Here is an 18,672-nt window from a genome sequence, read left to right as displayed (position 1 = left end):
AAAATATAACATTAAAATTCTCATTACTTGAAAAATAAAAAAAAAAATTAAAATACAAGTGAAAAACTGATAAACTAAACAGTTACTACAAAAAAATTATAATTATATCACAGAGATTAATTTTTGTTTAAGTTGAGATTAGTGTTTTTAAGTTAATTGTAATAATAATTATTTTGAAAATGAGTGAAAATTTTTAAAACTAAACGATAATACTTCAATGAATATTCGAGATATATAAAAAGTATTTGTTAATATATTAACAAATTATAGAAAAAATTTGCTAATATAATATTTGTATTGTATAATACAAATATTATATTAGCAAATATAACATATTATTTCTTATGCTATTTTGTTAATAATAACATAAGCAGTGAATAGTATATATAAGTATTTCCCCAAAATATCATCAATCTGACGATTATGTCAATTACGTCAATCACTTTCATTTGCAAATGACAGTCATATGTAAATAAAGCAACTCGTGTCAGTTGATGTTTTGTAATTTATAATTAAAAATCTCTTGTTACTTCCCTGTTTTCGTTTTCTACGTCAAAATTAGTAATTTTTAACGTTTACAAAAGTCATACAAAACTTTTAAAAAATGACAACTTGCGTTAGCAACAACGCTATTCTTGATGCGAGCTAGTATTGGAAAGTATGATTTTTGCAAATTTTGTGCAAATGACGTTCTAGGAAAGTATGCCTACTTTTCATATTATATAACAGCAATAAAAATTTTAAATATTTTTTTTTAGAAAAAAACTGTTCTCCAACAGTATTTCTATGTATATAAAATTACTAATATTTTCAACAATATTTTTATTAATGAATAAAATTCATTAATATTTTTATTAATTAATTATTGAAATGAAATATCGAAATATATTAATTTTAATTATATTGATAATTTTTATAAATTCATTATTGTTCTAATTGATTTCGATTTTTTCATTATATATATGTATATACAATAAATTGAAGTATTATCTTAATATATGATTGATATATTAATAAGAGATAAAGAGAAATTTTGTTAAAATTATTATTAAAATTAAAAATCTATTAGAATTTATTCATCATAATTATTAAATTAATAGTTTATTATTTCATTTTGAATTATGCAATAAATTGTAATTTTAATTTAATATGCATATTTATTTATATATATATATATGTATATATATATATATATATATATATATTTATATATATTATATATATAATAAATATATATTATATATTTATTTATTTATAATGTATATAATATTTAGGTGGGAATTCTTTTCATGTTCTATACATATACATATATATAGGAAGACTTCTATTTGAAAGTAGATTTTTATTTTTATTTTTTTTATTAATAATGTAATTATGTATTAAATTTTTTTGTTTTTCTATCTGATTTATTTTTAATCTTATATATAATATAGATGTCTTTTTAGGTATTTATATAATATTATAATACCTGGCATTAGAATGATTTTGAAATATTTACAAGATAAATACGAGTTTTAATTTAATTTTTATGTTATTTCTTATGTTTTTGTTTGTTAAATTTGAAAATTTTAATTTTAAGATAGCATTCATATAGTATCACTTATTAATTTCTATATTTTTGAATATTTCAGATTCAATTTAGACCTTGCCATGTATGATAAAGATTTTAAATTTTTGTTTCAAATGTAAGTTTTTTTGTTTGTTTTTTTTTTTTTTAAATAAAATTATTTTAGTTTTTTTTTAAATATTTACTAGATTTTTTTTTGTTTATAAGACCTTATAATTATGTATTGTATATATTGATTAATAATATAATATAAATAAGGAAATATACGTAAATATATATATATATATATATATACGTATATTTCCTTATATATATATATATATATATATATATATATATATATATAAGTATATAGTGTATGTTTATTTAAGTAAAATGAATACATCAAATTATATTATATATGTATGTATATATAAATATTATAATATATAAGTATCTAAATATACGTAAAATTATACCGTTATATAAATAAGACTTAAAATTATAATTAAAATTTCAAATCTTAAATTCGCTGTATAGTAATTATTTATTATTTAATATAATATCATTTATATATAGTTTATAGTTTTATACATAATACAATTTTTGTTATTGCACAATGGAAGTACATTTTTTGAGTGGCGCTGTTTGGAATTTAAAAATTTGATATTAATTAGCACCCATCAAAATAATAGTTCATTGTGTAATTACAAAAATTGTATCCTGTATAGCACTATAAACTATATACTCAATGAAAGTATGTATTAGTAATAACCATAATGTATGTACACATAGACAAATGCAATATATTATATTAATTATAATAATTTACAATTAATACTATAATTAATTATAGTATTAATTATAACATATTTAAACTTTTTTTCTTTCATCTTCCTTATTTAGGTATGATTATTAAATATCAATATCTTTTACATTTACTTTTTTTATATAATTTTATTGTTTGTTTCAATTATTTTATATATTCTTTTTTTAGTATTTATTAAAATTATTTTTAATATTTATTAAAATTAATTGAATTACTTTTTGTTGTTGTGATTTTGTATTAAAAAAAAACTTTTTACTTGACAATCCAAATTTAATTAAAAAATTAAAATAATCAATATATGAACACGTAATACATATAATATAATTAATTTAAAAATGCAGTTTTAAAACTTATTTTATAAATAAAACAAAAAATAAATTAAAATTAAGAAAATAAAAAAAAATACCAAGAAAATCAATCTCAATGAAATTAACTTTAAATATAAAATATAATATCGTAATTTATATAAGTATAAATTAAAAAAACTAAAAATAGGTACTAATACTTGTATATTTAATACATAAGAAGAAGGAAATAAACTGAATAAAATAAAATTATAATTATAATAGTAAAAAAAAAATAATTTAAATATTTAAATATTCTTTACGGTGATTTAAGTAATAAAAAAAGTTTATTTAAAAAAAAATTAATTAATTTATTTGATTTATTTGAATTTATTTATTTATATATATATATATAAAATTTACTATAATTTTGATTTGCTTTTTTTAATTACAATTACACACGAAATATTCAATTTAAATGTTAAATTCAATAATTATACTTTAATATACAAAAAAGAAGAAATAAAAAAATAATATATATATATTTATATGTATACTTATAATAATGTTTACACAGTTGCATATTGTATGCACTTAAAAGTAAATTTTGTTGAAATTGAAACCTTAAAAAATTTAATAATGGGTTCTAGTAAATTTTCAACGAAAAATCGTTGTATAATTACTAGAATCCAAATATTAAAAAAAAATAAAAAATTAAATTGTTTATAAAATTATTTAATCTAGGCATTGTTTGAATTTAATTATTTTTCTATAATTACTTATGTTTTGAAAATTCGTTTGGAATTAAATGAAATTAATTTTAATGTAATCTTGAAAAAATAACAAAATTTATTTATTTATTTTAATAATATTCTCCAAAAATAAATTTACCTTCTTATATTTCATTTTATTTAATAAAGTATAAGAGCGTTCTTAAGAAAATTAATAGACTAATTCATTCTTTCATAGCTAAAAAAGCAGTTTCAAATTTGAATCAATTTAATTAAAAACCAATAGAATTATTCTTTGTAGAATATTAATTGCACATATTAATTTTTAATGCAACTGTGCAAATCTATTTTAATTAAAAAAAATAATTTCAAAAATTATGATAGATAATTTAAAGCAGCTTAATAATTTAAAAAATTAATTGAAAAAAAAAATTGTTGTTTAAAAATAAATTCAATTTTGCTGAATCTTTAAAAAGAAAAAAATAAAAAATTTAATTTTTATTTAATATTTATTTAAAAGTGAAGAATTTTGTGATTTTTAAATAGAAAAGTATTATTTTATTAAAAAAAAATAATTAAGATTAAATTAAAAGAGAAATAAATAATAATCTTCGTAACAAATTTTATCATAATTATTAATATTTTTTTTGATTATTTGACAGTTTATTTATACCGGAGTTTTTGGTAATTTTCGTCTAGTTGGTGACGACGGTGATTTATCGGGTACTTCTGGTTCTGTAAATATAAAAATAAAAATAGAACAAATGCAAAAGTAAACAGAAAAAAAAAAGATAAATATGAAAATTACCTAATAAATTGTTTTAAATATTTTAAATATTAAGTTTTTTAAATAATATTGTGAATAAATTAAAAAATAATAATAATTTCAAAATAAAATATTGAAACAAAAACTAATTTTTTAATTTTTCTAAGTCTTAAGCTATCAAAATATATTTTAAAAGTAATTATTTAGTTTAACTTTTATAATATAAAACTTACCTGCTTGTAAACCCAGTTGTACTGGACCATCACCAGATTTTCTTGCACCCGGTTGATGACCCGTACCACTTGCTCCAGGTGGTAAATTTTCATCCAATAAATCACACATACGAAAATCAGTTGCATGTTCAACTAATAATTCAACAATATCACCCGTACGATCCATTATTGAGCAAACTTCTTCAAAACTACGATCAATCAATGATACACCATTCCACTCTAGAATCTATTAATTGTATAGATAAATAAAAATAAAATTAATTGTTAATAGAATGATCGGTCATCGAACAATAACCGATGAAAATATTTGTAAAAATAGATTTTTATTTTTTTTTGGATATTGTAATTTAATAAAGTATAGTAAGTCAATAATATTATTAAGGAACAAATATACGAGTAATTAAAACAATTATAATTATACAAAAATCCTTTCAGAAGATTACTTTCTGCAAAGAGCCAAATTTGCTTGTTTCTATAGGTAAAGACTATACTTTACTTTTTTTCATAAAATTTGAAATAAATCTTTAAAGGTCATTTACAAAATCTTATGCAACACTTTAACGATGCAGTTGGTTATATGGCGCCCACTTCAGATTTTTTTATTGTTTTTTATCATAAAATATAAAAATAAATTTATGAGGGAGAAAAAAGTTGAAATTAAACTTTTCGCCTTAACACAGTTAATATTTTTTTTTTAAGTTTTTGGGTTTTTTTCTCTATTTCGCGTAACAAATATACATAAATATTTTATAAAAATTTTTCTATTGTTTACTTGAAGTAAACTTTTTTTCTTGTATTCTTGAAATTTTCTTTGGTAATGGTTTTACTTTTTAACTTTTCTTACAATATCAGTCAACAAATTATATGACAAAAGATTCATGAAAAAAAATATTTATACTTTTAATATTGGGCCGATAAAATTTTCAACAGGGTCGAAGAATATTAATACGACATGAGAATGGAACAATGAATAAAATAAAATTTTAAATAAGGATTTTTTTGAGTTTGAGCAAACTTTTTCATGTTAAGTAATTTTTTTGCTCAGTGTATACATAATGTGGAGTATTATTGTTACTTGAGTAAAATAGTAGTCACGAAATTTTACATATTTAATTTTATTGATTCGATTACATATTTGATTTTATGTGATTTAGATGTGAAGGGATCTGTATTATCACCTTAATGTCTTACAATACATATTGTGTTTTTGAGGTTTGAATAATAAAAATTTTGTACTTTTGTTATAGTCTATAGTATACCTCACTATTATAAAAAAAGAAAATTTTTTTTATATGAAAAAGAAGAATTTATTTTGCACATTCACAGATTTTCCCACCCACTTGCTAAATATAGAATGAATGGTGGTGTATTATGTTAGGCACTTGTATTAACCACCTTCAACTAAAATATCCTGGTCACCATTATATAAATAAATGGAAAAGAAAAATATCAGCCATAACAAATTGTTTTCAAGTTATAACATTTAAATAATTATTTATTACTGCTTCTGCTCTGCGTATAATAATAAAAAAAATTTTTAAAAATGAATATTTAAAATAAAAAACAAAATGGTGATGAAAATACGAAGTTCAAATGCTTGTTTTTTTATTTTTTTCTCTGTCTTTTTGTATATTTTTTTCATTTTCTATCCCAAAATACCCATTTTTAGAAATTACCTTAGAGCAAATATACATAAACCAAAAAACAAATCACACAAAAAGATAAACTTTAAAAGTTGTTTAATAACAAAAAAAAAGAACAATAAAAAATAATAAAAATTAAAATACGAATAGCTGAATAGAACACGTAAATAAAACATTGGAAAACTCAAAAAAAAGTCTGAAAATTTTTAACAAAAGAAAAAGGAAACAAAATTTTTCCGTAGTGTTCTTCTTACTTATTTTCGTGAATTTTTTTTTTATTTTTTAATTCATATTTATTTTAGCATTGTTTTTAAAGTTTTAATATTTGCACGTCTTTTCGCATTTGTCTTATATTTTTAGCATTTTTGCAAAGAAATTTTGAAAATAAGTGTTTATTAATTTCACTCTGTCCGTTAGTGGAGATATTTACAAGATTTGAACACTTCTATAAGTTGAAATTTTATGTGAACATAGATCTAGAAAAATTTTCTTCTATAGAAACATATTTCTATAGAAGAGTATTTTTACATGTCTCCCCCTCTAAAACCTATAGCCTTCCAAAGCTCTAAAAAGAAGCCATTGCTTGACTATTTATTTTATCGAAACCAATTATTAAATTCTACAAACGCAGAAATTAAGCGTTCAGCTAGCTATCCCAAACCGCGCTACAGCTTTGTTGACCTTTAAAAAAACAAAATAGCCATTAATATAAATCGTTATTTAAAATCCATTTCTTTTTTTCAAATTTTTGATATCGCTTTTCTTCTAGACCTCAGGTTGTAGTAGTTTGCAATTAGTAGCTTTTAGTCACTAATAAATAATTCATTTCGTTTTTGCTCTTCCATTCCCTCCCAAATTTTCGTCTCTTGAAATTTGTAAAATTTGAATTAACAACTTATATTTCCGAAACTGAAAGTTTTTCAAAATTTTTAGAAATACAAAAAGCTCAAGGTAAATGATTAACTGACGCGATTAATTCTTAAATTTGAGCTTTATGTTAACGACTCTTTTGATTTTTTTTTGTTTTGTTTTAAAATTGTATACATCGCTTTTCCTAAATGTATGCAATCTTTGAAATATTTTGGTATATGAATTAGAGTACACAATTTAAATAAATGTATGTAATTGATTTTTTTTTAAAGCAGTACCTTTTGAATGAAAAATACTAAATTAAAAACCAGTGGTTTTACCCAACTTTATTTAAATTAATACGAGTATTTACTATTTTTCGTTTAGGCTTAGGTGAAAAAATATTTTTAAGATTTTTTATAACATTTTTCTTAGAAATTATATAAGTAGAAAATACAGACATATATGTATGTAAATAAATGATGCTTTAGAACAAATACGTAAAATTGCGAATATTTTAAAAATTAGCTATTAAATAAATTAAGTTTTTCCTCCACTTCTAGGTATAAATTCTTTTAGGTATTTGTTTTATAAAGACACATGAAAATCATATACATTAAAAATTCTTAAAGAAGTTTTAGGAAAATTAAATTTTGGAAACAAAATGTTGGACAAAATTCATTTTATTTTTAAATTATTAAAAAAAATTTTTAATTTAAAACATTTGAAGTAATTTTATTTGTAATTTTCCATTTGTTTCATTCCTCTTTTCCTTTATTAAATTTACTTTAGAACTATTTAAAAAGTAAATAAAACAAGTGATCTGGTTCATTGATTTTTTCTTCAAAATTACATTAATCCCTAAAAACATACATACTTTACATTACATATTATATTTTACATGCATACATATTATGTTTTATATGTTTATCTGTAAAATATTTGAATTCATATCATAAAATATCTTTAAATTATAGTCTTAAGTCAAAACTGAACTAATAAGAATAAAAGAGAGTAAGGAAAAAATAAAAAAGAAATTGAGGGCAAAATTTTTATTCTTCTGGTCACTCAAGTTGAAAATAAGGAATAAGAAATAAGAACTTATAGAATTAGAATTGATGTATGTATAAATATTTTTGTACATATAAGCAAAATATTGAAAATAAAAAATAAAAATTCAGTGAAGGATATTTTCATCCTTTATTTATTTTTGTTTATTTTTGATTTATTATGCACGCATAATATATTAAATGATTAGATTAAAAAAATTTAATATAAAAAAAAATTATTTACCTTATCACCCTGCTGTAAGCCACCTTTTTCAGCTGGTCCACCAGGAACAGTCCACACTATATAGGCAAATAAACGTCCATCAGCGCCAGTTTTTCCACCAACAACACGCATTCCAAAACCTCGAGCTGTAAAACAAAATAAATTTATAAAATAAGTAGATAGGTAAATTTTATTAAGAAATATTAATATCAGAATGGAATGGGTGAAATAAATATGAAAGATATTACAAGCAAAATATTGTATAACAAAAGTTTTAAAGGATAGTGTTTTATATTTATTTTTAAATTTAAAAAATGACATAAATATTTACTTCAAACTTTAAGACTTTGTTTCTGAATTCGTAATATTCATATACAGGGTGATTCTGAAAGGAATACAGCAACATATTCCATTGGTTAAAGCTTCGAAAATGGATAAAACATTTGTTCCGGACTAGGTACCAAGTCTCAAGGGTTTCCGAGTTCCAGGGATTTTAACGAATTTTCACGAAATTTTTACTTATCCAATTTTTTTTTATTATAACTTCCGTTCTGAAAAAGATGGGGACTTCAAACAAACAGTTTCTGAAAGGCCTAGTAAGGGGCTTAAAATAAACATGTCGTTAGATTCTGTATTTTATATATCTTCGGAATACAAAGCATTCGAACTTTAGGCAAAATCAAATTTTTCTCTTGTTTTATTTTTTCATGCTTTTTCTAACTAGATAATTTCGTAAGAAATGTTTAAAAACCTTAATGTTTTAAAACCTTGTGAGTCAAATTTAATTAAAATCAAACCAGATGTTGAAAAAAAATTTAATTAAAATCAAACCAGATGTTGATAAAACTAAAATTAAATTCAATTTAATATTTTAAATTATTTTAAAAAAACCTTTATCAAAAAATTTGGAAAAATACGAATTCCTTGTTCAAAAATTTTACAAATTTCTCAAAACAAACACCAAATTTTCCCACTGAATTCACCTTATTCGGAAAAAATTTTTGTTTTTCTTCTTTAAAATGTATTTTTTTTATTCAAGCGCATATTTCAAATTAATTGCTTTACTGGAATTCCTCTTTAGTTGCGTCAACCGTATACCAATTTTAGTTTTTGTAGAAATATGTCTAAAATATATTAATCCAATTAAATTTAATAATTATTTATTATCCTCATAATGAAAATACCACAAACTCCATTTTGTTCAAAAAAATTTAATTTTCCTATTAAAAAAAATTTTTTTCTATTAAAATAAATGTCAAAATTTGTATGGCATGCCTTTAAAAATTCGCTCCAGCTAGTTAATTTTAATAACTTCAGATGCCAAATGGTGTCCAGATTTCGAAAATATTTTTTTCAAATTTTTAAATTGCACCGAATGTGAGAAAAATGCATTTAAAAATTTCAAACCATATAGGTACCATTTCGTATAAAAATTGGCAAAAATAAAAAACCTATCAATTTTCTTTACCAAGAAAAGTTTCGAAAAAAATTTTTTGAATACTAGATTTTTTTTTTTTGTTTTTCATAGTAGAAAATTTTAGTTTTTCTTTTCAAAAATTTCAATTTTTTTAAAATCAATTTTTGTTTTTCAAATTAAAAATTTGTGTAAGATTTCGTTTCAATTTTTTTCTTATTTGTTACATTTCAATAAAAATATTAAAATTCAGATTTTTTATCAAAATAACGATTCTTAAAAATGTTAACTGTGTTTTTTCGAGTTACTCTTGTCATCGAAAATTAATGATAATTACAGTACTTAAAATCTGTAAAAATCAAAAATAGTGAAATAGTGAAAAATAAGATCTTTAAAATCTTCACTTAGAAATTGTTTTAGTGCAATATCTTCTGTACCATAAATTTTTTTTCAATGTTTGAGGACTTAAATTAAAGCTTAAGCAGCTGGGCAAAACTCTATAAGAAATTTCTCTGTTGCGAATTATTTAGTTAGAAAAAATTGAAAAAATAAAACAAGGGAAAAATTTGATTTTGCCTAAAGTTCGAATGCTTTGTATTCCAAAGCTACATAAAATACAGAATCAAACGACATGTTCATTTTAAGCCCTGCACTAGACCTTTCAGAAACTGTTTGTTTGAAGTCTCCATCTTTCTCGGAACGGATATTATATTAAAAAAAAACATGGATAAATAAAAATTTCGTCAAAATTCGTTAAAACCCCTGGAACTCGGAAACTCCTAAGATTTGGCACCTAGTCCGGAGCAAATGTTTTACCCATTTTAGATTTTTTTTTTATGGCTCTTAGTGTCTTATTGCATTGATATCGTTTTTATCGTATTTGGTCATTAGTAAACTCATGAATTCCGGAATTTAGTTTAAACATATATTTCTGAGTATAGCACTAGCTAAAACTGGTATTCATATTTTTTTAGTAAAATTTACTATAATAACGTTCTCGCAAGCTAAAACCTCCTAAAATTTACAAATAATAATTTTCAAAGGATTTTTTTTTTCTTTTCTGAAATTGTTAAATAATTTTTCATTGATTATAGCTGCAAATGTTTTTCTTCAACACTTTCTAAGTTTTAATATTTAATATTCAATCTAAATCGGAGACAATTAATTTGATCAACCGTTTTCTATCTGAGTTTTCATTAAAAATTATTAATTGTTTTAAAATATTTTCATAAATTTTTTTATAACCAATGTTGAATTAGCGTTCTTTTAATTAAATTAAAAGAAAAAAAGAGAGATCTTTTTTAATTCAAACTGTGAAATGCAAAAGATCTTTTGTCAAATCTCCAGCATAAAATTTTTTACTGCTTTTATATTCATGACTTTAATTAATAGAGAATTCAATTTTGTAAAGATTAAACAAATATTTTGACAGGACCTTTTGTTGGCAGCGGTATTCAAACGCGAATTCAATTTAAAGCAGTCCTTGCAACAAAAACTCTGATAGTTGAATTAATATTCTCTACTAAATGAGATTATGAATATAATCTCAGAAAAAAATTTAATGCTGGCGATTTAACAGAAGGTCATGTGCAGTTCTACCAACAAAAGCGGAATGCTTTTTGAAAGAAACTATAAGAACGTACTGCCATTGCATATCTTTGTTAGAACTGTAAATGCGAATTCAACCGAAATTGTAGAACTACTTAAATATTGTTGCTGCATTTGAATAATTCTATTAATAGGATGTTTTTTTATATTGTTGGCACTTTGTTAATAAATTCTATTATGATATTGCAGTGCTGTGTTAAAGTACTTAAATAGATTATCGGTAAAACTATAGCTTAATTTATCAATTTACATCTTAATGAAAATTATTTTACAAATTTCATTTTGTAACTAAGAATTTTTGTAAAAAATTTAAATTTTGCCTAAATATATGATTTCCTATTCTATATTTACATTTGTACGTATATTCCTATTTTATGTAAACAATACTTTTTTTCAAATAGAAAACTTTATTTATTTTACTTTTCTAATTATATTTTAATTTCATTTTGAGTTTTCATATTAAGCAATTTAAAAATAATATTTTCTATATGAACATGGGACACATTCCCATAATATCTTTTAATTAAAAATAATGTGCATAGAAAAAAAAATAGTTTTTCTGAGATTAAAAGGACAAAAGGACATTTTATGACATATTATGTAATTTTTTTTAAAATAGTTTTAAAGCAATTATGGTTAAAGAGTTTCAAAACAAAACTAAAATTCAATTTTTATTTGACAATTTAAAGATATTAAGTGACTAAAATTTTATTATAAGGATTAATGTACAAAGGTTTTTCAATTTAAATTTTAAATGTAAGAGGTGATGTTAAAAAAAAATCTAATACATGGTAATCAATGATAGTATAGCAAAAATTATGTAGGCAAACTTGATGTAGTGAACGTACGTTTTTTTAGAAATATTTGACTTTTTCATGTCTGAAAATACAGAGAATAATTTAATAGAATAGAGCATTAACTATACATATACGAGTATACCTGTCTCTTTTCAAATGAAGCTTTTAAAAGAAACTATGAATTTTCATGCATAAATTTACTATAGTTTAAGTTAAAAATGAATTTGTATGACCTACAGCTTTTTCAAAAATGTGGTATGGTTAAATCGAGTTGATCATATGGATCTGTTTTATTTATCAAGGTCAATGGAGTCAATCCTAATCCATTTCTTTTCTACCTTAATGAGATGTGCATAACATTATGATTTACATAAAAATTCATATATAAAATATATTTAATTTTCACTATTATTATGAAAACAAGATAGGAATGGAAGGTCCTGGCTAACTCTGGATTTAAAAGAGATAAAGTTTACCACATATAAAGCTTAAAACTGAATAATTATCATTGCATTTTATTCATTTTCCACATGCACTTCGTATAAGATTTGTAGAAAAACTTCATTTGTTTATGTCATCACCAATATTCTAAAAATATGAGTTTTCAAAATATTCGTTTTGTGATCATCCGTAAATTATTTATATCGGTGTATTGTATAAATTACAAACTTACTATATACACAAAATTTATTTGACTACGTTGTAGAATAGCAGCTGTATTAAAAACAAATTATAACCTCTAGTTTCCTGAGTCAAATTATTTTTATGTATAAATCATCGATTGCATACCATACCCAAAGTTTAATTATGCAGTAAAAATTTTTATACGGAAAACCTCAAAAATTTCATATTTCATTTCCACTTTAAACCAAATTGAAAAATTTTCATTTTCCAATTTTTTGTTTTTATTGTTTGTTTTTTTTTTGTTGTTTCTCTCATCATAAAAGTTAATATTTAAAGAAAATATAGTATTAAACCGCAAAATGTTAGAAACATATTATACAGAACATACATACAAAAGTTGTAATAATACACAGAATAACAAAAAGACATTAAAAAATTTTTAAATTTATTTGCTATAGTAAAAAATATTTTCTGTCCTCTCTTTTACCATTGTCATTAAATTTCAACAACATAGATTAAATGTAACGTAAATTTTCGAATAAGGACATAAGTGAGTAATAAAAAAATAAAAAAACAATTTTTTTATATTTCAAAATTTTGTGGTTTTCCTTGAAAAGTCTAGGACGAGAAAAAAAGAATTGCAAAAAAAATGTTATTTTTATATATAAACACTTTTAATTATATTTATGTATGTACCCGAACATGTAATACAATGGAACGATATATTAGAGAATATTACAGGCCACAATTCTACTTAATTAGGAAAAATTTTTGTTAAAAATATTGAGCTCCAAGTATTCAAGTTAAAACTTTTAATATGACATTTAAGTGAAGAAATAATTATATTTAATTATTGATTTTTCATATGGCTCTACGTGTATAATTTTTTATGTTTCCCACAATAATTGTTTCTCACCGAACTCATTGCATACAATAAGGGAAACTATGTGATGACATTAAATTTCAAATGATTAGTTTTTGCTAGAAATGTACCTTTACATGCTAAAGAGGCGTAAATAAATTATTTTTAGAAAGAAGTGTGTCTGTTTGTCTTTCAGTCTACCTGTTTGTCTGTGTGTTGCTGTTATGTATTTTCAAGCCCACTAAACCGGTTACAATGAAAATTATTATTTGAGTTTACTTTAACTCTGTGACAAATTGATTAATTTTTTAGAATAATGTAAAGCTTCATAGCAAGTGGACTCTAACTAAAGGTCAATTTTATGTTTTTCAATATTTTTAAGAAAGTATAATTAACAATTATTTTCTTGAAATCTTATATACAACCTCATTGTAATAATATGACAACTCACCAATGCTTTTCAATGAATGTAAATGCTAGGATTTGAGATACTGTACTTTAAGCCGAATTTGAAGTATTTCCTTGCAATTTTTTCTTGTTCAATCCTTTCATCAAACTAATTAATAAAAGTAAATTAATAAGTACTTTTCAAAATTTTTCAGATAACCCACCTGGTCTATACTTTTACTTTGGTCTATACTTTTTGAAAACAAGGTTGCGTTTCTAAATAAAATTTATAATCATTGAATTACGAGTACATGACGTACAATTTAATGTGAATGAATCTTGAATAGAAAATGTAAGTGTACTTTAATTTAATTGATTAATTGAGTAATAGAAGCTGTAATGAATATGAGAGTAAATCAATAACGTGTCGTATATTAATAATGTGTGACCGAGGCTTAATCTTATAAAACATTTACGATATTATTATATATTAAATATACTACGAATAAGGATTACGAAAAATTTTATGTACTCTAATTAAAAGTTATGCCTTCGGATTTGTCATTATTTGTACGTACAACAAAAACGCGTCGTTAATGCAAGTGGAATATGTCATTCGTTCGGAATTTTTAAAAATAAGAAATGTATAATTGGTTTTGTATGGATGGACAACATAGTTTTATTATAGATTTTTTATAAGGACAATTGAATTGTTAATAACTAGAAAAATGTTGAATTAATTTTTCTAGTAAATTTTACAATTTTCATTCGTTCCGTTCATTGTATTTCCTATTTTCTTATGGTTGTAAATATTGGATTCAACATAATATATTTTGAAAAATAACTATATGAAATTGAAGTCCAATTTTAAGTTTAATATCAAAGGCTTAGCATTGAAGAACGATTTATATTTATTTCGTTTTATGCAACAGTTCCATTAAATCGTTCATGTTCTATGAGCAGTTACTTTTAATATAATCTGCGGTTTTTTTTTTTGTAATGCTGTATTAAACAATATTTATCCTTGAATTGAATACAAGAAATCTTATCAATTTTTTTTTATAATAAACATTGCAATAAAAATGTAAAAATATGTGAAAACTAAATTTCCATTTTATCTACGCTCGAAAGGATTTTAGTTTTTTTTTTCCTGGATACTTGTTGATATGAAAATTTATTTTCCTTATGTTCTTAGTGTTATAGAGAATTTTCATTAAAAGTGTATATATTGTAAGTATTTGTGAATTTCATGACTTTGTTGGAATTGAAAAAGATTTTGAAATGGTAATTTCTCGGATTTTATTTTTGTTCTTATTATTATTTTTTTTTTATATTTCCGTAACTACTTCGTTATTTAAATTTTACAACAGAAAAATGTTTCAATTGCATTTTATTTTATTCACCATATAATATGCATTTTTTAAAGAAAATTATGCATGTGAGATGAAAATAATCTTTTATACAGAGCCAAGGACTCTTATATATTTGTCAGTATATTATGAACAATATTTTTAGTAACCGGAAAGCAGAATAATGTTGTTAAATTAAAAGAAAATGTATAATGTAAATGATTATAAATTTAATGAGCATTTGTGCTTATTGCATATATTAAAAAATACACTTAAGTGTTTAATGAGCAAGGGAATTATTAAATAAAAAATTATTTATTAATTTGCCATGCAGACGGAATCATTTGGAAGATGTACCACATAGATACAGATATTTTTCTATAAATTCATTTTTTAAATTTAAATTTTAATAATTATTGTTATTATATAAACATTTTTTATTAAGTAAATTCTCACATACATTGAAAGGATTCCAAATATGTCGAAATAACGTCGAATTTTTAACTCAATTTAATTTTTTGGAAAAAAGTGATTAGAAGCAAAATCAATCAGAAAATTAGTAAATAAGGTGGAATCGATTTTTTTTCCAAAAAAAAAATTGGTAATTAAAAATTTAAATAAAGTCAAATTGACTTAAATTGGGTAGGTAAGTCTGAAATATTACAGAAGAAGAAAGCATGTCGAAATTCCAATTGGATTTTTTTTCCACATGTCGGAAAAGTTAGTTTCGGATTCTACTCTAGTTTTTCTGGTATCAATTTTATTTCTAGTATTGTTTTTGTTTAAGTGAACCTTTCTAAAAAAATAGATAAATAGTTAGATTTAATAGGTAAATTTAATGTTTTCGTTGAATCTGTTTAAAGAAATCTTTACTAAAATATTTTTCGCTGAAATCCTTGTTTCGTTTAAATATGAATTTTAAATTTGTTTTGAATAATTGGCACGAACGTTCATTATATCTTGCCACCTAGATTCTAGAGTATTTACATTGTGAGTATGTTCAAAACTCAGTCACAAAACCCAAAAACCGACAAACTTTCACTTAATGGGTATTAAAATATAATTATTGTACACCTACTATATATTCTTTTTTAACATGATTTTTATTTATTTAGCGACTTTTATCATAAGTTAATTTTGGGGAACGTACAATTGAATATTATAAAAATAAATATTAAAAAATATAGATTTGATTTACTTACAAGAATTTTAACTGAAATAAAATTTAAAATCATTGAAATTACAAATGAAATTCAGTCAAAAAGGATCATATTGAAAGGGAGTTCTGCTAAATAAAATAGGACTAATTTATTTTCCTTATACATAGTATAAATGTTCCGTTTTTTTTTTTTTGTTTTACGTATACAAGAGGGAGCCAATAATTTTAATTTATAAAAAAAAAAATTTTATTTCATTATGTGTAGGTGTCCTGAATTCATTTAAAAAAAATTTCCTAATTTTTTTTTTGTTTCTAATTTTCAGCTCTTCCATTGGGAAAAATTCTTAACTGTTGATGATTTCTTAACAAAATATCACTTGAATTTTCATTTTTCTTTTAATTTTTTACGTTTCTCTGGTTTTCCTTTTCTTTTAGGCATCATTTTAATATTTTGATTTTCTTGTTATTTTTTGTTCAGTGTTATTTTTAGCACTTTTCCAAAAAATTTTTTGAACAAAGTGCTTATTAGTTTCACTCTGTCCGTCCGTCCGTCCGTCCGTCTGTCCGTGTGTCTGTTTACAAAACTTCTACATTCTTAAAGATAGAAAGCTGAAATTTAACATGTACATAGATCTTTATTAGAAACTTATTTTTGTAGAACAAAATTTTTACCTATCTCCCCCCCTCTAGAAGTTATACCCCCCCAAAGCACTAAAAATGGCCTATTTTAAATATTTGTTGCAATGAAACCATAAGCATTTTTGAAATTTTGCAAACGCAGAAAGGCAGTGGCTTGCTTCCCCTTGCGCGGTATACTATAGTTCAACTTAAGAAAAACAAAATGGCCGCTCAAATTTACCGTTATTTAAAGTTCTTTTTTTCCAAATTTTTGATGTCGTTTTTCTTCTAGACCCCAGACTGTAGAAGCTTGAAATTTTAGGAGCTTTTAGATATTAATAAATAGTTCATTTTGTTAGAAGAAAATTTTTTTCCATCTCCACCCCCTCTCAAGTTATCACCTCTTGAAATTCGTAAAATTTGAATTTTTGACACCTTATATTTTCGAAACCGCAAGCTTTTCCAAATTTTAATAAACGCAAAAAGCTAACGGTAAATTCCGTGAAATTAAAAAATATAATTATTTTTCTTAACTCACACAATTAACCCTTAAAAGCGAGCATTATGTTAACCCCTTTTTATATTAATTTTTGCTTTATTTCAAAGACTGCATATATGCGTCATCCTAAGTATATGCAATCCTAGAAATAGTTTTGTATATGAATGAAAATAATTTTAATAGTGTGATAGCTATACATAGACTGTATTTAAAAGCAGAATTTTCACTTGTTGAAGGGAAAAGTGCTACAATACAAACCATTGGTTTGACCCAACTTTATTTTTCTTAATATTAGAATATTTTAGAGCAAATTCTTTCAAATTTTCTTTTTGGTTTTTATTTTCCAAAATGTTAAAAACATTTTTTGTAAAACATTCTGTTGTTTTTTTTTTCTTTTAATTTTTTGTTTCTAGTCCTGGGTAAATAAATTGTAAAAGTTTTCCTTTGTTTTTTTTTTATTTAGTAATGATTTAAGATGAAATACACTGTCTTTATTTTATTACCGTTGTATATAACTGTTGTTTTATATGAATATTTTACAGGGTGAGAAAAAAGAACAAAACAAAAAATAAAATTATACTTAAAAAGTAAATTTATTACTTTCAAGGTTCTTTATGGGGTACCAACTGTTTCGGTATATAAAGATGACCTTAAATATTGTAAATGAAAAAGTTGAATTTGAATGAAATGCAAATAAATATTAAATTTAAATTTTGATGATTGTATACATTAAATATTTTATCTATATATAGGCATACATATATATATACATATATATGTAAATATTTGTATTTGAATTTTGATATTTTTGATGATTTATTTTAATTTTTATTCAAATTTTTATTTCATTCTGATTCGCTTATTTCTGAATATTTATTTTGGTTACAAAGCTAAACAAATCTTTTTGATATTTAATGATGTTACATGATACAACGAAATGTTTTTGCTTGAAAAATTGATATGCTAAAGTAGAGCACCTATTAGGTTATATTTGTGTATAACAGAAAATTTTATTTTCTTTGAAAAACAGATTAACGTTTATTCCAAGATTTTAATGTGGTGCAAGAGATTATTTGTAACTCAGTTTTTATTGTAAATATAATTAATGTATGAGTTGTTTCTTTTGCATAAACTGAATTGTGTGCTTTATTTTTATATTATAAATGGTGTCTACTGATTATTTTTAGTGTCTAGGTGTTGCA

The 18,672-nt window shown here is 22.3% G+C and overlaps 1 protein-coding gene across 2 annotated transcripts in view; it reads right to left on the bottom strand.

The window, feature by feature from the left end:
- The window catches only part of LOC129608970 (regulating synaptic membrane exocytosis protein 2), a 166,979-nt gene that overhangs the window by 40,007 nt on the left and 108,300 nt on the right, over nucleotides 1–18,672 (bottom strand). For both annotated transcript variants that reach the window (XM_055520777.1, XM_055520778.1), the window contains exons 7-9: nucleotides 8,175–8,299; nucleotides 4,390–4,615; nucleotides 4,064–4,125 (exon numbers count right to left, since the gene is read on the bottom strand). In XM_055520777.1, the coding sequence (XP_055376752.1) occupies nucleotides 4,064–4,125; nucleotides 4,390–4,615; nucleotides 8,175–8,299 (413 nt within the window). The remainder of the gene's footprint in view (nucleotides 1–4,063; nucleotides 4,126–4,389; nucleotides 4,616–8,174; nucleotides 8,300–18,672) is intronic.

The sequence above is a fragment of the Condylostylus longicornis genome, unplaced genomic scaffold (genome assembly GCF_029603195.1).
Source record: "Condylostylus longicornis isolate FDR11 unplaced genomic scaffold, ASM2960319v2 ptg000038l, whole genome shotgun sequence".
Lineage (NCBI taxonomy): Eukaryota > Metazoa > Arthropoda > Insecta > Diptera > Dolichopodidae > Condylostylus > Condylostylus longicornis.
The sequence above is the reverse complement of the archived record's forward strand: the minus strand, read 5'-3'. Positions and strand labels throughout refer to the sequence as shown.